Source organism: Chiloscyllium punctatum, chromosome 2, assembly GCF_047496795.1.
Source record: "Chiloscyllium punctatum isolate Juve2018m chromosome 2, sChiPun1.3, whole genome shotgun sequence".
Taxonomy (NCBI): Eukaryota; Metazoa; Chordata; class Chondrichthyes; order Orectolobiformes; family Hemiscylliidae; genus Chiloscyllium; species Chiloscyllium punctatum.
This window is the reverse complement of record NC_092740.1, coordinates 60,390,954-60,412,241: the sequence shown is the minus strand read 5'-3', so window position 1 is coordinate 60,412,241 and position 21,288 is coordinate 60,390,954. Positions and strand designations below refer to the sequence as shown.

At 40.5% G+C, this 21,288-nt stretch overlaps 1 protein-coding gene across 4 annotated transcripts in view; it reads left to right on the top strand.

The window, feature by feature from the left end:
• The window catches only part of mctp1a (multiple C2 domains, transmembrane 1a), a 631,196-nt gene that overhangs the window by 531,648 nt on the left and 78,260 nt on the right, over positions 1-21,288 (top strand). For all 4 annotated transcript variants that reach the window (XM_072583109.1, XM_072583115.1, XM_072583100.1 and 1 more), the window contains one exon: positions 14,177-14,236. In XM_072583109.1, the coding sequence (XP_072439210.1) occupies positions 14,177-14,236 (60 nt within the window). The remainder of the gene's footprint in view (positions 1-14,176; positions 14,237-21,288) is intronic.

The following is a 21,288-nucleotide window of genomic DNA, read 5'->3' as shown; positions in this document are numbered from 1 at the left end:
AATGCACTCATTTAACAAAATTATGTTCAGTTTGTCAAAAATAAATGAGTTGAATAAAAGCATATTAGCCCACTCAGAAAAAGCTTAAAGTTTGTCCTTACATTACTTTTTTTTTGTTTTTGTGTAAGGCAGTAGAAAAAGTATTAGCTTACTTCCCTGTAATTACTTAGTGCAATTGTGGAAGTAAACCATTTAACTTCAGAACATAAAAGTTCTGCAAATGAATTTATCACAAAAAAAACTAACCATTGGCTTCTAAATATCTAAGTTATTCAGTTAAGTAAAGCTATTTCTACGCTCTCCCTGAAAAGAATATAGATCAGGGAAGTAAACCTTTATTTTCTATGAAAAGGTTCATTTGCTTACTTTAAATTTAGATGTTTGGTTTATAACATAGTTACTTCATTTCTAGAAGCTAGAGTATATTTTTAGAAAAATGGTAAAGCACTCAGCCTTGATTGTTTCTATTGGCTGAGACCAGCTTTTTGAATGGTTATAAATAATCTGAACGAATTCATGCATTCATAAATGAAGCTGATTATTTTCAAGAAGTCATTTATAACCTTCCTAATCAATTATTGTACAGCATAGAAAATTAGTTGCTGTTCTTCAACGTGATTTTAAAGTTACATCAATTATTTAAATCCTTCACTATCAATGCCTTGCCTATCATCTTAACCTGTTCTTATTTTTCCAGGCTAGCATTATAATTTAGCAAAGATCCTTTTCCTTTCAGGGGCAGAATTTTACTGCAGCAGATGTGCAGTTATAATATCATGAATGAAATGAGTTAAGCAGTTTTTTAGTCAATTTCCTAGCAGGTGTTAAAGTCTGTTCTGCCCCTCTCTCCCAATCATTCTGTTGGAAATTAAGAAAACAGCTAAAATATTTTACATTCTTTTGTTTTGCCATGTGACAAACTACAAGTTACGTGCTCTAGACTAAAGATTGTAAAATGCTTAGTTTTGAAACCTGGACTACAGAGGGAAGCAATATCCCTCTGACTAGTATCCTGTTTGTCAATAGGTGAGGTCCCAGAAGACTGGAGAATAACCAATGTTGTTCCTTTATTTAAGAAGGACAACAGGGATGATCCAGGAAATTACAGACCAATGAGCTTTATATCAGTGGTAGGGAAATTATTGGAGAAGATTCTTAGGGACAGGATTTACTCACATTTGGTTGAGAATGGGTTTATTACACACAGTCAGTCTGGCTTTATGCGGAGGAGGTCTTGTTCCACAACTTTAATTACACTTTTTGAAGAAGTGATGAAGAGAATTGATGAGGACCATATTAAAGCATTTGACAAGGTCCCTCATGGTAGGCTTGTTCAGAAGATTAAATCACAAGGGATTCACAGTGAGTTGGTAAGTTGGTTTTGGCATGGTGTGTGGGGCAGGTCTTTTTCTGATTCTGTGATAGTAAAAGACAAAATAATAAATATGTTTGTCGCCACTTCTCAGTTTTCAGGATGATGGTAACAACAGCTTCTATCCATGATTCATAGAACATAGAACAATACAGCACAGGAGCAAACACTTTGGCCCACCATGGAGGTCTGTGATCAGTGATCTTCTGTAAGGGTCTGTGTTGGGACCTCTGGTGTTTATAATGTACAGAAATCACTTGAATGAAAATGAAGGTGATCTGATTAGTAAGTTTGCAAATGACATAAAAATCAATGGAGTTGTGGATAATGAGGAAGGTTGTCAAAGGATATAGCAGGATATCAATCAGTTGGAAAGTTGGGCAGAGAAATGGCAGGTGCAGTTTAATCCAGACAAGTGTGAGGTGATGCATTTTAGGAGATCAAAAGCAAGAGGAAAGTATACATTAAATAGCAGGACCCTTAGAAACATTGATATAGAGGGATCTTGGGCTCCCTGAAAATGACAACATAAGTGAAAATGGTGGTAAAGGAGCATATGCGTTCTTGTCTTCATCAGTCGGGGCACTGAGTATAAAAAATGGCAAGTCATGTTACAGCTGCATAAAACTTTGGTGAGGCCATATTTGGAGTATTGTGTGCCATTCTGGTTGCTATGCAGTAGGAAGGATGGCATCATAGTTAGCACAGTCATGGTGGGCCAATGGTCTGTTTCTGCACTATACTTTTCTCTTTTCAATGTTCTATGAATCATGGATGGAAGCTGTAGTTGTCTTGATGATGAAAAGTGAGAAATGGCAACAATAGAATTAAAAACTTTGTCTTTTAATATCACAACAAAAACTTTTGTATGTGCAGCGATTTGATGGTGATATTTAGTTTTGATTCTGATGGCAAAATTATGTAAACGTTAAGAGTCAGTTGACAATTTAAATGTACACAAGGTTAGTTTAATGACTTAGGAAAATTACATAATTAATTATGTAAGATATCCAAATTATAAGAGAAGACAGTTTTTCAATGTGTCAAATGATTTTGTGATTATGTCATGTTGACCTGTGGAGATTTTTCATGAAGAATCACAAACAGTTCAAATGTAGTTATACTTGCAATTGGGAATCAGTCAGGAATATCAAAAAAAGCTCTTCTATGTTATTTGTACTTTCAATGATTGGAGAAAACAAGAAGCATCTGACTCTTTAAATGAATAACACTAAGTAGTGAATAGTATTTAAAGATTAATCACAATTGATTTGTTACACACATTATAATTTAATTAATTTAAAATAGTCGTGAATCCGATATTTCTTGTTATTCCCCAGTCTATAACCTGTCAGCATATCAGTATGAAAGCACAACCAACATTCCCATCATTACCCCATTACATTGACCGGTGTAAGGTGCAAACAGTGGTGTGGAATCTTTGAAGAGATTCCCAGTGCAGGTTTTATATATTATGCAAATATGTGCAGATTGCAAATATTGAATTCCTCAATGCTGCAAAGTGAAAGTTCTGCTTCATGAGCAAAGGATTAGTCTTTCTGTGCATTGCGAGAAAGGTTTACAAATGGTAAACTAAACCCAGGTAATGTACCTTTCATTCCATTTAATAACATAAGGTTCACCACCTGCTGCGAACTATTCCTTTTACTTTCAATTACATAGATGTTAGTGATATAGCTTTAGATCAATTAAACAGCGGACAGTGTTTAATAAAAGCTCAAAGAGTACACAAATGTGTTTATATTTGTTGAATGATGGCATTTTGTACAATTTTAATACTACTGTAAAAAATTAAGGAGCATTGACAGCTTTCAATGTTGTGTTCTATAAATCGATAAACAATCCTTTACCATCAGTTGTAAATATAAAGACTGAAATACATCAGGCCTAAAAAGGCAGGTGTTTTAGAAATAAAAGCAGAAAGTGCTGGATAAACTCAAGAGGCCTGGCGGCATTTGTGGAGAGAGAAATAATTAACTTTTTCAGTCCAATATAACTGTTCTTTCAAAGTTCCAAAGAAGTGTTGTATTGATCTTGAAACGTTAACTTCGTTTCTATCTCCATAGGTGCTGCCAGACCTGCTGAGTTTCTTCAGCACTTTCTGTTTTTATTTCAAGTCTCTGACACCAGCAGTTATTTGCTTTTGCTCAGCTGTTTTAGGATGCAAAGAATATCAGGAAAAAGCATCATTCCACATATATCTCATCACTTGTTTCCTAACAATCATGAACATAGTCGATGCCTAGGCATTCCTGGTGTTCAGCATTGCTAAGGCTGAAAAGAAGAACTTGCAGGAAGTTAGCCTCCAGAAAGCAAAACAGCATGATTGTGTAGTTTTATATCTGTAATTCCCTCTTTCCATGGGTCCACATTACTGTAGCAAGGCAGATCACCAGCTAATCACCTCAGCCAACATTGTATTGATGCCTTCCAGGAACATGCATTGTAAGTGACTTGAGGATTGTGACAGCCAGAGTGCATCCACAAGATCCTCAAAAACCATTTACCAGTAATTGGCAAAGTTAAAAACATTCCCAACTCAACTGAAGATCTGTATCAACGTCATGGAAATGTCTGTGACTCCACTGGAAATAATAGGCGTCAGGGAAGTGTTTCATCACAAACAATTTTCTTTTCACCTACTCAGTTTTCCAGGCATTTGATCTTCTATTTTAAACTTGATTTCAGTTTCACTCTTTCTCTAAGATTTTTGTTTCCTTTGTTAAACATTTGGTTGTGGAATCTGTGGATAGGCATTGGATTCATAAACCCTCCAATCATATGGTTATTATGATTTGTGCTACAATCAATGTAGCATTTATTGTACTGTAGTTTTGTTTTGTGTGTCAATTAACACTGCATTATAATGTTCTAAACCAATTTGTCCCACTGACTCAGCATGTCAGTAAAATGCTTACAGAGATAATCCTTCTTTAATGTTATGTCAAATACGTTATGATTTGTCATGACCTAAGAAGAGAAAATGTCAAGAGTAAGAGTCATTAATTTGTTTCTCTCATCATCAAGCAGCCAGTTTCATAAATGTCTCTCTTTGTCTCTCTCTCGAATCTCTCTTTAGATAGCATGTAGAGACCATAAACAGGCCATTCAGCCCCAAGTGGTCCATGTGCTACAATCAAATGAGGAGGGGTCACAGCTCCCCTCTTGAAAAGTCACAATAATTTTTATCCCACATATTTCAGTTGATATGTTGTAACTACTTAGCTGCTGTCCTGCTTCCTCAGAAGTGGCAAAGCTTATAGATACTCTTAATTTCTTAGTCAACAGAGATTTTTTAAGTTTATTTGTTAATTGGAGCTGATTTTCTGATAATATTGAGAGGATAGAAGGGAGGAGGGAGTTAGGGGTTACCTGTCTTCTTGGTGAATGTTGCTTTCTCTTTTTTTGTTGCTCTAAGCAAGCTACTGATGGGGAGGTACTGGTGTTGGACCGGAACGGACAAAGTTAAAAATCACGCAACACCAGATTATAGTCCAACAGATTTATTTGGAAGGACAAACTTGTGGAGTGCTGCTGCTTCGTCAGGTAGCTATTGGTACCTGACAAAGGAGAAGTGCTCCGAAAGCTTGTACTTCCAAATAAACCTATTGGACTATAAGCTGATGTTGTGTGATTTTTAACTTCATACTGAAATATGGTTTATATATTTCAAGTTTTTCTCTTGTATTTTTAAAACTCAACACTCTGCAGATCACCATTCATCTCCAATATGGGAAATTATCATGCAAGTGTGAATAAAACAAGAGAGGCAACTTCCTTGACACCTCATTCAGCTTTCTTGATGGGAATAATAAGGGGAGATAATGATAATTCCATTGAACTAGTAATCTAGACACCCAAATGATTTGAGGTTAGTGGTTCAAATCCTGCTGTGGAGGCTGATAAAAAGTAAATTTTATTAGTCTACTTGGAATTAGTGGTAAGGAATGCAAACCATGGAGCCATTATCAGTTGTCAGAAAAAGGTACTGATTCGTTAATGCCTTTTAGGAAAAGAAATCTGCTACCTTTACGGTCTGTCCTATATATGATTGATTCTAAACTGGCTTCTGAAATGGCCCTGGCAGAAAACCGGTGGCCTTACCAGCAATGCCCACATCTCATAGTCGAATAAAAACAAACAACACAAATTGCTTGCAGCTGTTTAAGAAGGTGACCTATCAAAAGCAAGTTGGGATTTGTAACAAGTCCTGGTCTTGCTATAGGTGCCTAAGTTTTACTATTACTTGTATTATTTATTATTTATTTGAAGATGGTATCTGTTACTTGTAGTTATTTTGATTCTGCAACTTTGGATCAACTAGTCATAATGCTGAATGATCATTACTTTGATCAACTCTCTCTATTCTATTATCATGATCATTACTTTGATCAACTCTCTCTATTCTAATATCATGATCATTACTTTGATCAACTCTCTCTATTCTGTTATCAACCACATGCTTAGACATTTTTGTTCTAGAGTCTCGAGTGTTCTCCCAGTTGTGTCGGGTTCCATCCCCACAAAATCGGCATAGATGTCAGCATTGGTTCAGAAGACAGTTATGAGTCAATCACATTGTTGTGGGACTGGAGTACTTGTAGGCTAAACCAGGCAAGGACAGCATGTTTGTTCCCTAAAGGATGTTCATGAACCAGATGGAATTTTTTCTGATAATAAATAATGGTTTCATGGTCATCATTCAAATCTTAATTCCTTTTTTTAATTATTGAATTCAAATTTGAGCCTGGATCCCCAGAACATTATCTGGATTTCTGGATTAATAATCTACTGATAATACCTAAACCATCACCTCCCCTGATATATTAACGGTGGAAAAATCCAGAGAAGGCTCACTAGGTTAAAATCCCCTGTGTAAAGGGATTTCTGTATAAATAGAGATTGTGTAGATTATGCTTGTATTCATTGGAGTTTAGAAAATTGAGAGGACATCTTATTGAAACATATATGATTCGTCAGGGATTTGACAGGATGGATGTGGAAAGGTTGTTCCCCCTTGTGGGAGACTCTAAGACTACAGGGCATAATCTCAGAATAAGGCGTCACCAATTTAAGGCCAAGATGAGGAGGATTTTTTTTTCCTTTCAGAGGGTTGTCAGTCTGTGGAATTCTTTATCCAGAAGTCTGTGAAGTATGAATTGTTAAGTATATTCAAAGTTAAGATCCAGTTTTTTAATCAGAAGGGGAATCAAGAGCTATGAGGATAAAACAGGATTGTAGAGTTGAGGAATATCACATTAATGATGATCTCTTTGAATGGTAGTGAAAACCTGGTGAACTGAATAGCCTCCTTCTGCTCCTAAACCCTGCGGTCTTATGAACCTTACTCCAGGTGCCCCTTCCTCCTAACCAGACAGGGTGACGCTAGCAGGCACCGGATGGAGGAGAGATTACATACCGACCCCCGGATGTCTTCTTTATAACACTCCAGTGGTGCCTAGCATCTCCACAATCACCACCAAGCCTGCAATCCTCCCAACCCTGTGAAATTGAAGACAAGCAGGATAAGCCTGCATTAACATGCCTGACCCATGCAGTCACAAACACCCCTGGGGCCAGCTGCCCAAATTCTTCAAGATCAATAGACTCCACTATAGGGAAGGCTCCCACCACCTCAACTGCAGACCCAAGACACAGTTGAAGAGCAAGGAACAAATAAAATCTTATGAGGGCATATAGATGACACTTCTTTGGAATTGGAATCTCACATATGTTAATGTGATCATTTTAGCTGTGCAACCTAGATTTAACTGACAGATTTTACGCTTCCTTAGCACCATATGATTAGAACCCTGTCTGAAGGAGTGCTACTCTTCCTCAAACACTCTTTGGACCATAACATCTCATCATTCTTCAGATGCTGTGAAGCCTTCAAACAGTTCTTAGATTAAATTTGTTAATCAAACAGGAAAAGTAAAGAAAAAAAACAAACAAAAAAACTGCATTTACTTTAGGGATGAAAAGGAGTTTCTTGCCTATGGTGACGTAAAAGAATTTACAGTTAGTGAATGATGTCTTCACCCATATTACATTTGTCGGAACCCTTTTCTCCCTCAGCATCCTTCACATCCTGTAATTGCCAGCTTTGGTTATGTAGAGCGCAGCATGTTAGGATTAGTGTCTGGAGAGTACAATAAGGCCACTCCAGACTGATCCAAGCAGTGCCATCTCATTTGGCAGAAGCCTATCGTTGGCTCTGCAATGGCCCTGCTAGAAGAATGGACTGCATGAAGGGCGTTTGCCTGAAACGTCAATTTGCCTGTTCCTCGGATGCTGCCTGACCTGCTGTGCTTTTCCAGCACCACTCTAATCTTGACTCTAATCTCCAGCATCTGCAATCCTCACTTTCGGTGGCATTTTAACTACATCCTGCCTCAGTTAAGGGTTGTGATGAAGAGATATCAGCTATGATCACAGAGGGTAGCCTGGCCTCCCCAACAACAATCAGTGTTCTGGCATCCAACCAGAGAGTGCTAAGACATCACTTGTTTGCATTCTGGGAGTGGACTTCACCGTCAGTGCGGGTGTGAAGGGTATCATTGAAGAACCTGGTGTTAAGGAAAGTCAGCCCCAAACATTACATTACTGTCGTGTTTCCATCCCCGCTTCCTTCTCTATCCAAGACAAAAAGGAGAAGCAAATTTCAGAGGAGAGGAGATGGACATTGTGAGAGGAAGTTTGGTGTGGAGAGTTCCATTGGGTAAAGGAACGTGAGCCTAAATAGCTTACAGAAACTGTTGTTGGTGAGTAAGTTTTGAGAAATACAGCAGAGAGCACTAGCAGCTTCAATTTAGTATTAAAAGTATTTGACATTGTAAGGTTTAATTAAGTTAAAGGGTAAGACATGGCAGGAGAGCTCCAAATCGTAATCTGCTCCTCTTGCTCGATGTGGGAAGCTGGGCACATTTCCAATGCTCGGGACCTGCAGGTGTGCAATGAGTGTGTCCAGCTCCTGGAAGCCAGAGTTTCAGAATTGGAGCAGTGTCTGGGGACACTGTGGAGCATTCATGAGGCAGAGAGTATTGTTGATAGCATGGATAGAGAGGTGGACACATCGCAGAGCCGGACTCAACAAGCAGGAAGGGGATGAACGACAACCAGGCGGAGCAGGAGGGCTATGCAGGCAATGCAGGAATCTCCCATGGTTATTCTCCTGCAAAACACATATACTGTTTTGGATACTGTTGAGCGGAATGGCCTGTCAAGGGATAACAGCAGCAACCAAATTCATGCTGTCATGGTTGGCTCTGCTGCAGAGGGAGGGAGAAATAGGCATAGAAATGCTATAGTGTAGGGGATTCAATCATAAAGGGAATACATAGGTGTTTCTGTGGCCGTAAATGGGAGTCCAAGATGTTGTGTTGCCTGTCTGATGCTGGGGTCCTGGATGTCTCAGAGCAGTTGCAGGGCAATCCGGAGGAGGATGGTGAACAGCCAGTGGTCGTGGTACATGTTGGTACTAACAACATAGATTAGAAAAAGGGATGAGGTCCTAAAAGCAGAATAGAGAACAAGGAAGAAAGTTGAAATGTAGGACCTCAAAGATAGTTATCTCAGGATTACTATGAATACCACGAGCTAGTCAGAATAGAAACAGCAGGATATATAGGATGAACAAGTGGCTGAAAAGATGCTGTGAGGATGAGAGTTTCAGATTCATGGGGCATTGGCACCGGTTCTGGGGGAGATGGGACCTGTGCAAACTGGACAGGTTACACTTGGGCAGGGCGGGACTGATGTACTTGGGGATACTTAGTACAGTGGTTGGGAAGGTTTAAACTAGTGTGGCAGAGGGGTGGAAACCAGAGGACTAGGACAGTAGATGCAGAAATTGAAGGAGAGATAGAAACCAAGGCAAACATGACCAAGAACAAGAACAGACAAGGAAATGCTGCTGAAAAGAGCAGGCAAGATGGTCTGAAATTCATGTGTTTCAATGCACGAAACATAATAGGCAAGATAGGTGAACTTAGAGCTTTGGTTAGTACTTGGAACTCTGACATTATTGTACTTGGCTAAAAGAGGGACAAGACTGGCAGCTGAATGTCCCAGGATTTAGATGTTTCAGGTGTGATAGAAGGGAATGTAAATGGGGTGGTGGGGGCAGGTTGCATTACAGGTAAAAGAGTATCTCATAGCTGTGCTGAGGGAGCATACATCAGAGGACTCATGCAGTGAGGCAATATGGGTAGAACTCAGGAATAGGAAAGGTGAAATCATAATACTGGAGGTATACTACAGCCTCCCAACAGCTAGCAGAGATAGACAAAAGAACATGTAAACACATTTTGGAAAGATGGTTTAAGATGGTGGTTTTTCCAGATCATGCTCGAGAGAGTGGTTTGCAGGCTCCACTTGTTATTCTGGGTGCATCTAGGATGTCACTGATGCTAATTTCCTCAGAGTACAGCTCTTCATATTCTTCCCCCATGATGAGAATCTCAAGCAGTTAGAGACCTGGAGTTATCCACCATCACTGGCAACCTGCAGGTATACACTTCAATTTGAGAGTGCCCTATCACCTAACCACAGAGTTCATCAACAGAAATGACTTCTACTCCATCAATATTTCTAATTATAGATGACTATTGATCCCAAATTCTGGAAGATTGTGTCAGATGTTCTGGGAGTTGCCATAACTGTTAGAGGACACACAAGGCCCTTATGAGATGCCAGCTGGACAACAGGTACAGCCCCTCCAAACATGGCTGTTATCATCTTTATGAAACTCTCCGACTGTCGGAGACTGATGTTACAATGCTGCTCCTGCTTCCACCAGGGCAGAGTGAAATAGACAGTAGGCTTGCTTAAGATGTGGTTATGATGCATGGAGTATTCAGCCAGGAGCTTCCAGTCCAGCCTAGAAAAGGGCATTGTAGCATGTTGTGACCGTCACAATTTGAAACTGACAAAGTGAGGTAGGGGATATGTCCTGGATGCAGACAAAATGGGGGAACAACAATTTTCCAAAGCTGAAGATGAGGCAGAAGTTCAGGAGTGCCGCCCAAGGCAAGGTGACAGAGCACTGCATCATCAAGCTAGAGAAGCCAGAGATAACCTCATTAAAACCCACCTCCATAGTGAATGAGCTTGGACTTGATTTAGTTGTTTCATATTCAATTGGTAATCTGGCAAGTGGCCCTATTTGGTGCAAAGAATATGTGGAGTTTGTTATTTTTGAAGTCCTTCACCTTTTGTGTTGCTGAATAAATACTTCATTATTCATGTGATTGTACATATAATATCTTTGGGCAATCCTAATTTCAAGTCCACAGATAACATGCCCTATTGATCATTGAGGAGAAAACAGCAGTCAGTGAGTCAGTGAACCAACAACACATGGTGCAAAGGTTAAATAGCTCTTAAGGCATCTGTCAGGATATTGCATCCAAGTGTTGTGTTGTGAAGTCTCGCATGATAAGCAGCAGGGTGAGAGGAATCCTGAGGAATCTTATTTTTACCCTTCCATCATTGGTAACCCTACAGTAGATTGTTAAATTGCCTTGAATTGCTTGAGCATCCTCTAGGACAATGTTGAAACTGTGAGAGGCAGTGGTTTGCATTTTTCTCGGAAGGTCAAGGTCCCATGAGTCACAGTGGATGTATGCCCTTTATACATCTCTCACCCTTGTGTGTTCCTGACAAAAAATGTTACATAGAATAAACTTTCCCTCTCAGAGATATGTAGAATCATCATTGATTCTATATTTTCAGTGTGAACAATTGGAAGTAATTGTGGAATGATGTATGCAGGTCAGACCAGCACATTCTCTGCACATTGTGTTTAGCTTCAATGTTGTACTCTAAGTACAGTGCCTTAGCTGTAGTCATTAACATCATGGTACAGGGATTCATTGATGTTTATGAGCCTATTTGTCATCATGGAGTCAGTTCCTTGCAGGAGATAAGCAATACTTGACCATTACAACTTCTTTGATCATTGTCACGTCTGAAGGGATTACGTATCTCTCATATGGGTGTGATGTAACCAGGTTTGAACATTTTACTACTGCAGATATTTTACTATCCAAATGAGCATTTATTTTTCAAAATTAAAGGTTATTTACAGTGAGCTTTCATCCCTGCCACCTCCAATACCTTCTTCTGCTGCTTCTCATTATGTCAAAACACTATCCAGACCTCTGCAGCTCAGATGGAAGATTTAGATGGTTGTCCCATAGTATCTATGGGCCCACAGGTCCCAGGCCTGCTAACAGTCTTCCGATCAGATACAGAATCACCACCGTCAGCATGTACTGCTGAAGGAATAATGAAGAGGATGGAGGTGCCTGTTGGAGTAACCTGTGTTTTAAGCTGGGGATCCCTAGTGTCTGCCAGAACTACCTTATCTCCCTCAGAGGAAGTAGCATCTGGAGTGAGGTCACGGTTCATTTGATCTCCTCTCGCCCTACTATTGATGCTAAACATCTCTTCTAAAGCAATGGAATGCAGCTCCATGTGGACACTGATTGTATTGGACCTGGGTCTCCATAGTAGTTGCCATCTGTCCACATGCATGGCGATGATAATGTTGGTGGACTTCTCTATTGTCTGATTCCAGCTGGTCAAGGGCATCTCATAAACCTGCATAATATTCCTGTGCCTGCCTCCGCAGTTTAACCAAATCATAAATGGCTGACACTTTGGGATCATGTTCTGCTTGCACTTCAGTAGGTGTCTAGTCTCTGAGTGACAGGGACACCTGACATTTTGTCCTTAACCAGCTGCAATTGCATGTCTGTGATGTACTCCTGAATCTAACTGTGAAACGGAACCCACAGAGGTGAAAATCTCTGACCAAGAGATTAGCATTGTGTCTGAAGTGAAGTGGGAAAGAAGGCCGTGGAGCATACATGAAGAAGGCCTTACCGGTGCATCCTGTGAAACTCCAATGGCTTCTGCCTCAGAGGTGAAGGTGGAGTTGAGGATCTCTGGTGCTCAGCTCTTTGCGGAGGTTCTGTGGGTGTTGCTAGTGCCTGCATAAGAGAAGAGAGGGAATCAATTACCGAACATGGACAAAAGTGTGCAGATTAAGAATGAATTAGAAATCGTATTAATGGGATTGTGGTGTAGCACAACATAATTAAACTTAACTGGGTTGGTTGCTCATTGACACCTGTCTATTTCCACATGAATAGTTTATCACCTTTTCTGGACAACTGTAATGTGTCCTTATCAAGAATGATACCTGGACCTCAGGGTTAAGTTACAAGAAGAGGTTATGCAAATTTGGCCTGTTTTCTCTAGAGTTTAGGAAGTTAAGGGGTTATCTGATCAAAGTCTTTAAGGTATTAATAGGAAAAGACAGGGAAATATAGATAAACTATTTCCGTTTGTTGTAGATTATATAAATAGGGGGCATAATTTGTGAATTAGGGCAAGACTATTCAGAAGAGATGCGAGGAAATACTTCTACACTCAGAGTTGTAGAGATTTGGAATCTGTTCTACAAATGGAACATTGTTACTTTTATATCTGAGAAAGATAAATTGGTTAAAGGCAGGTATATGGAGTTAGGCCACAGATCAGCCATGATCTCATTGAACATAGAATAAGCTTGAGGGCTGAATGGTTTACTCCTGTTCCTATGTCCTTATAAGAAATGCGGAGAAATTGAGCTGAAATCTCTCAATCTGGCTGTGCCAATCTTTGGTGCAATGGGATGCTTAAGCGAGATGGAAGTTGATGGAAAACAATTAGTAATGCAGGTGTCCCAAATGAGTGAGTAGGAAACAGAGAGGGCAGATGACTTCACAGCTTGAAACGATGAAATAGTCAACAGCCATGAAGAGGATACACTGCAAGAAAGAGTTTAGCTCCATGAACCTTGGTGAGATCCGACAGCTGTTGTAAAACTAGGGGGTTTGCTGTGTGAATGTGAGAAAGCAGAGAAAAGGTGATGGTTCTTACCCTTGTGGAGTGCAGAAGATCATTGGCCTTCTTTCTCACTCCACTTGGGACACAGTGCTAATCTAGGCTTCAATTTATGGGTAGGCTGGCATGGTCTGGTGGTATTGCCCATTGGCAGTTATCTGATAAAAGGAGTGCCCTACTCTCCACCACTCCATCAATACCTCAAGGCCCCTGTCCATGAAGAAGGAAATAAACTTTCCTTTCTTCCAGCCCATGTCCTGAATGTTGATGTTCAAGCACTGCAAAGCACCCGCATCATCTGAATTAGTGTGTAGCTGGGTTTTAAATGTGGAATCAAAGCCAGAAGGAACAGCAATGAACACTTCTGCCTCTCCGTCCCCATGATTCCCCAAGACTGGTGTCCAAGAGGCCAGTTGCATAACTAATGGGGTGAAAGGCAGAAGATTGTATGGGAAAAGTTACTCTGAGCCTTGGCAGCCTGGATGCACTGAATCTCACGCCACAAACATTTCAATTGAAAATGGGAAATTTTTGCTGACTGTCTTTTAGGTCCTGAATTAAACCAAGGACCTGTCACCACTCTTAAGAGAATGTAAACGATCTCTATGTACTAGTCAAAAGTGATCAGGGCTGTCTAGTGACCTGGCCACTATTTATCTAATTACACCATTAACCACCCTCACTAAAACAGATTGTCTGGTGATTTATCCTCATGCTGTTTTGAGAATATTGCTTTGCTCTATGGACGAATCCTGAAGAGGAGTTTAAATATCTACCTATTTCCAGTGTAATTATGAAAGATTAATCTGAATATAATTCCAGTCATGTAACAACTTTGGGTTTCTCTTTCATTGATGATGAGTATTGAATTTTCTTTCCTCTTAACAGCAAGAGTTGGAGGAGAGCTTGATAGCATATGAGGAGGATGAAGAGGACAGAACTGACAAGGTAATTATCTTTGGAACACTTCTGTTTTCCCTCAGGTATTGAGAATTGTTTTTAGTCCTGATGTAGTGCTGCAGACTGGAAAGGAGTTGAAGAGTTTGAATAAAGGTAATACAGAGCTGTTTATCATTCTCGCAGTGTTATTGTGTACATTTTGAAGGGGAAAAGTGAGCAATAAATCCTTACCTCTTGCCTGTGACTGGGACAAACACATTTTTTGTATGTATGTCATGTTTACTTGCATGCATGCACATATTTAGAAATAGGAATCCCTCTGTCACAGCAGAAAATAGTCCAACTATCTGAAAATCATAAATGCCAACCCTCATTGACTCCGACCACAGCACTTCCCATTTTCACAGGAGTGAAGATGGTAATGGGACATGTTATTCCATGTATGCTTTATGGATGTGCCTGGCCATTTAACACACTGGGTGTTTTGTCTTAGAGAGTGAAACTGTGCAAATTAGAGCAAGTAAGAATGAAATTCAACTGAATCATTTGAATAAGCAGGGTGCCCTTTGGAGAGATAAGTACCTCTGGTTCTGGGGCACATTTAGGGTGCACATTGGATGATGAAAGGCACACTTCAGAGTTGTTAAAACTATACATACATGTGTTAAAAGTGTACAAACAAATTATTATCAAGCTATTTGAACTGTCAAAAACTATGACAAAATCAGCTGTCAAACTGTCAATATAATCCATCTAGACCACCTGTCAAAGGGCTTTTACCCGAAACATCGATTCTCCTGCTCCTCGGATGCTGCCTGACCTGCTGTGCCTTTCCAGCACCACACTCTTGACAGTTGTCAAGAGGACCTGTTAAAGTACATATTAAAGAGAATTATCAAATTGTTAAGTCACTTACAAGTCGTACCCTTTAAATCTTTGAGAGCAATGTCTGGAGTGTTAAACAAAACTATTGCTTGCTATTTCAGTCTTGCAAATTTTGAAATCTAATAAAGTCTGCTGTCAGATGTCTGAGAGTTTCTGTCTTTATAGTATATCTGTGTGAGTGATTTCACAGCATATATTATCTTAGCAGAGTGCCTTCCATTTCACTGTTTGATTGGAAATTGTGAACTATTTGATGTTGGACTAGAAGTTATCATTTTAATAAAGTATTTAATGCAATGTTTATTGTTCTAAAGCTTTCAATTGTGGTATTTTTTTTAATGATGTGAGTGTTATTTTCTATCTCATGATGTCTACAATAGAAAATTGTAGCTTTGTGTCATGGAATATTACACTCTGTTATCTCTGCGTGGGTCTGGTCCATGATGGATACCAGGTGAGTTGACATGGTAAGTGTAAGGGCAAATGGTGGTGAATGGGTAGAGAACAGGATTTAACATTAAGTTGGCTTACAGGCTATAAAATAACATGGGTGTTGTATAAGAATGGACAGATCTGAAAATATTATACTGAAAAGTGCATTATGTATCATCCAATATGGTGATGTGACATTTCATTAATAATCTCTACAATAGTTAAAAATGTGACTTTAATTGGAGCTTTAAAATCATGAGACAGTTGTTGTTAAAATCACTGATGAATCTTGTCTGATTTATTAAAGTCAAAAGTCAATTTGTCTCGATAGAGAAATTCATTCCAATGATAGTGAAGCAGAAGTCTGTAAATATGACAGGTCAAACCTAAGGGGAGGATCAATCCTAGCACAGGAGATCAACAGAATTGAAGAAGTTCTTCATGCTATATTCTTGATGAAATACCTCCACAGAGGCCAGTCTTCTGTCACCAAGTGACCCTTTGTTTACTTGGAAAGCCCTTTGATCTATCTCCCTTAGAGACAGCTCTCAGAATAAACAAGTTTTCTAATTGGACCAGATTGACAGCCCCAATCAGGGAACTCGTAATCTATGAGATCCACCTGGCAGACCTCGTTACAATCACTACATCCCTCTCCCTCTGAGTCTGAGGACATAGGCCTGTTTTCTTGTTGGATCTCCTCCTGGGGAAGTTTAGCATCAGGTCGCGTTCCTCCAATTCCACCTCTGATTCAGGTGGTGTGTAATGCACAGTGACTCACCTCATGCGCCTGGAGCTTCTTTGAAGAAATCCATCCTCTTCTTCAGACAGCAAAAGACATCGATGTTACAAAATCTGCCATGTCCATCTCAGATTCTGAGGTATCTTTGACATTTAACAGAGAGGGAAAATCTATGGGTTCCAGTACAGTTGGAAGGACTATTGAAGAGGTAGGTATGTTTTGTTCCCACACCGTTTATGAGTTTGCAGCTTTCATATGGTCCACATGCTTGTTCAGGACTGTTGCAGCTGCCTGAACTTTATATGTCATGGTACCTGACCTGGTGTTGACATTCTCGTAGTTCTATACCAAACTTTGTCCCCTGAAGTAAATTGGCACTCTTGCTTAGTGGAGGCTTGTGTCTTGCATTGGCATTCCAGATGCTGTTTCACACTCATCCCCAGATCCGGGAAGATCAGATTTAACCTAATGTAGAGTCTTCTCCCCATTAGCAATTCTGCTGGAGCCATCTCTGTAGTTGCATGAGGGGAGCTCCTACAATCAAATAGGAACTGGGACAGTTTGGGATTGAGTGAATCTGTAGGCTGCTTTTTTAAGCCTGCCTTCAAAGTTTGGATTTTCTGCCAGACCATTGGACGATGGATGGTATGGAGCTGTCCTTAAATGTCAAATGGCATTTACTTCAGGAAATACTCAAATTCCCTGCTGTAAACAATAGCCTGTTATTTGTAACTAACACTATTGAGAATCCATGTATTGCAAAAGATGCACACAGTTATTCTATCATCGTTCCTATGTTTGACAAATGAACTCTATGTACATCCAGCCACTTTGAGTAGACATCCAAAATGACTAAGAATATCGAGGCCATGAAAGGACCTGCATTGTTTATGTGTATCCGAATCCAGGATTTACCCAGCCATTCCCAAAAATGTGGGGGAGCTGCTGGCCATAATCTTTGTCCTTGTTGGCACTCTGGGCACTGGACCTCCAACACAGTTATGTCTACATCCAATCCCGGCCACCAGACATAATTCTCACCAGCACCTTCATTTTGGAAACCCCTTGTGGAGTTTAGCCCGTATCTGACGGCAACCTTTGCTCGGGGCAATCATTCTTGCTCCCCATAATAATATGCCATCTTCTATGATGATCCGGTCTCTTCAGGTCTTAAATGTTCATTGTAACAGCCCTTTGATTCCCCCACCACCATCACCAGCAATTTTGCTAGGATTGGATGCTTCTTCATCCAAAGTCTGATATTGTCAGCTGTGACTGGAAGTGTGCCTAGAAAATTTAAAACCATTATGAATTGTTCCAGTGACAGTACTGTCAGTGATGTAACTCCCAGCAGGAGAAAGCTCAATGCATTGCATTCGCTGCTTGCTCTCCCTGATGGTGCTCCAACTGTTAATTATATGCACTTAATATTAGAATGCATCGCTGAAATCAACCTCCAACTATGGAAGGCACTACCTTGTCCTCTTTAAGTAGACTCAGCAGGGGTTTGTCGTCCGTTATTATTACAAATTTACATCTGTCATGATATTGGTGGAACTTCCTGATTCCAGTATGGCTATCGAAACTTCCTTCACTATTTGGGTATACTTACGCTCTGCATTAATCTGGATGCATACGCTATTGGGCGTACCTCTCCATTGGGACACCTATGAGTTCATACTACTCTGATGCCGGATGGTAAAGAATTGCATGTCAATATCAGGTCTTGTTTGGGATCACAGTGTACCAGCACCTTCGAGGATAATAGCTGTTTCTTCACTTGCCTGAAAGTCATGAGTTGGCTACATGAACATTTCCAATGGTGACCTTTGTTTTAGGAGCTGATACAAAGGTACCAGGATGGAGGCCAGGTTATGTATGCACTCTCCATAATAATTTGTCAGCTCAAGGGAAGACCTAAGCACCAGTACAGACATGGGAACTGGGTCACATTTGATCACCCTCACTTTATCTTTCAATTGGTGTAACACAGTCTTGTTAACTGTATAGCCCAAGCAGGTCACTTGGGGTGCCTGGAACACACATTTGTCCCTTCTAAGGCATACTCATGCCTGGGAGAAACGTCTAAGGATTATGTCCATATTTTCTAAGTGCCCCTTGTAGGTCTTCCCTGTGATCAGCACATCATCTAGATAAATGGTGATTTGGGGCAGACCTTGTAAAAGGTTCTTCATTGTCTGCTGCAAAATTGCATAGGCTGACAGTACCCCAAATGGCAGTCTTGCATATTGGTACAAACTTTTATGGGTATTAATGGTGACTTCCAACTTCATGAAGGACATCCCCCTACCAGCTTTGCAAATAAATCCTCTATGCAAGGGAATGGGTATTTACTCAGCTGCAAAAATGGTTTACCATTTGTTTAAAATCCCCACAAAGGTGAACTGACTCATCAGGCTTCACAATTGATATGATCAATGCTGCCCATTTTGCAAACTGGACTGGTTTGATGATTCCTTTGCTTTCCAGTCTTCTATTTTCTGCCTCTAGTTGTGCCCGTAAGGCAAATGGCACTGGGCAGGCCTTGCAAAATCGTGGAATTGCTTCCTGGTCAATGTGCAAGGTGGCCTTGGCTCCTTTGATATTCCCTAAACCTTCCTAAAAGATTTCCGGGTATTTAATTAGGACTTCACTAAGTGACTAAGTGAAGTCCTAATCAAATTTTCTAATCAAAAAATGTTGAGCCAATCAGGGTGACTCATTGAGCTTTACTACAATCAGTGATAAATGAATCAGCAGCTTCTCGTAAGAGACCGGAACCAAATTTGTACCCTTAATCTGTAAAGGTTCCCCAGTATAGATTCTCAGTCTCACTGAGCTCTTGTACAAATGTAAACGTTGGAGTCCACACCAAATTTTATTGAAGACTGATTCTGCAATCACTGAAGTGGCCTCATGGTACCGACCTCCGTTAGAACTGGGTGACCATTTAATCAGACATTTACTTTGATTGGTTCTGATTAGGATGTTGCTGAACAATTTAACCTTTCCAAACCAGATATAGGAGAACCTTCCAGGGTTTGACTCTCCTGGATACTGTCCTCAAAGTTTTTTGCTCAACTTTGGTCTTGTGGGACTCTTTTGCTGTCTCAAATCTGCATACCAGCAACAATTTCAACAGCTTGCCGGTTTGGTTGCTGAAGAAAATTTTTACCATTTATTCAAGACTTGGCTTTGTTTTGGAGTTTTGCTCCCTCTGTTCAGGATATGTCATGAGTGAAGCTATGCAATTGCCTTCCCTCCTTTGGTCTTCCCTAAGCCCAGTAAGACTGGTGAGGGTATCTACTTCCATTGGAATGCCCTGCAACTCATATGCTCTATTTGCTGCATTTTCCACTGATTAAAGCCAGTTGTGGAGCCTGTTTAAAGTCCAATTGGGCTTCAGCTTTTGCATGATTACATCACTAATTCTGCATGCCAAACAGTCTCTCAGCATCTCATTAAGGGTTAAACCAAAGTCAAATGTCTCTACCAGTCATCTTTTCCTCGTCAAAAATCTTGACACAGAGTCCCCTAGTTCTCAAATTGCTGGGTAAAATTGATAGTCTCTCAGAATGTACAGAGGCTTGGGGTTGTAATATTCCTTAACTAAATGCATCATCTCATGAAAGGTCTTTAGTATCTGGTGCCTCAGGAAAAGTTAGATTTCTAAAAGCCGAAAAAGCAATGGGTCCGCAGGCTGTCAAGACAATTACTCATTGCTTTTCATCTGCCCAAGTGTCAGTTTCCCAGAAAAAATGATGCATTCTTTCCACATACTGGGCCAAGTCTTTGACACCAGATTAATTGAGTCAAGCTTACCAAATAATGGTATGATGCAGGAAATGCTTGCCTCAACTGTTGTGAGTGAATTTCCTCAGAAACATGCTTTTTCTCATTCCCACTGTGAAATAACTCCATAGAACATATAGAACGTTACAGCGCAGTACAGGCCCTTCGGCCCTCGATGTTGCGCCGATCGGTCATACTAATCTGAAGCCCATCTAACCTACACTATTCCATGTACATCCATATGCTTGTCCAATGACGATTTAAATGTACTTCAAGTTGCCGAATCTACTACCGTTGCAAGCAAAGCATTCCATACCCTTACTACTCTCTGAGTAAAGAAACTACCTCTGACATCTGTCCTATATCTATAACCCCTCAATTTAAAGCTGTGTCCCCTCATGCTCACCGTCACCATTCTTGGAAAAAGGCTCTCCCTGTCCACCCTTTCTAACCCTCTGATTATCTTATATGTCTCTATTAAGTCACCTCTCAATCTTCTTCTCTCTAACGAAAACAGCCTCAAGTCCCTCAGCCTTTCCTCACAAGACCTTCCCTCCATACCAGGCAACATCCTAGTAAATCGCCTCTGCACCCTTTCCAAAGCTTCCACATCCTTCTTATAATGTGGTGACCAGAACTGCACACAATACTCCCAAGTGCGGCCGCACTAGAATTTTGGTCAGCTGTAGCATAACCTCATGGTTCCGGAACCCGTTCCCTCTATTAATAAAAGCTAAACCACAGTTTGCCTTCTTAACAATCCTGTCAACCTGGGTGGCAACTTTCAAGGATCTGTGTACCTGGACACCAAGATCTCTCTGCTCATCTGCACTACCAAGAATCTTACCATTAGCCCAGTAGTTTGCATTCCGGTTACTCAGACCAAAGTGAATCAGCTCACACTTGTCCGCATGAAACTCCATTTGCCACCTCTCAGCCCAGCTCTGTAGCTTATCTATGTTTCTCTGTAACCTACAACATCCTTCGTCACTATCCACACTCCACCGACCTTAGTGTCATCTGCAAATTTACTAACCCACCTTTCTACGCCCTCATCCAGGTCGTTTATAAAAATGACAAATAGCAGTGGACCCAACACCGACCCTTGAGGTACACCACAGGCAAATGGACTCCAGGATGAACATTTCCCTTCAACCACCACTCTCGGTCTTCTTGCAGCAAGCCAATTACTGATTCAAACTGCTATATCTCCCACAATCCCGTTCCTCCGCATTTTGTACAATAGTCT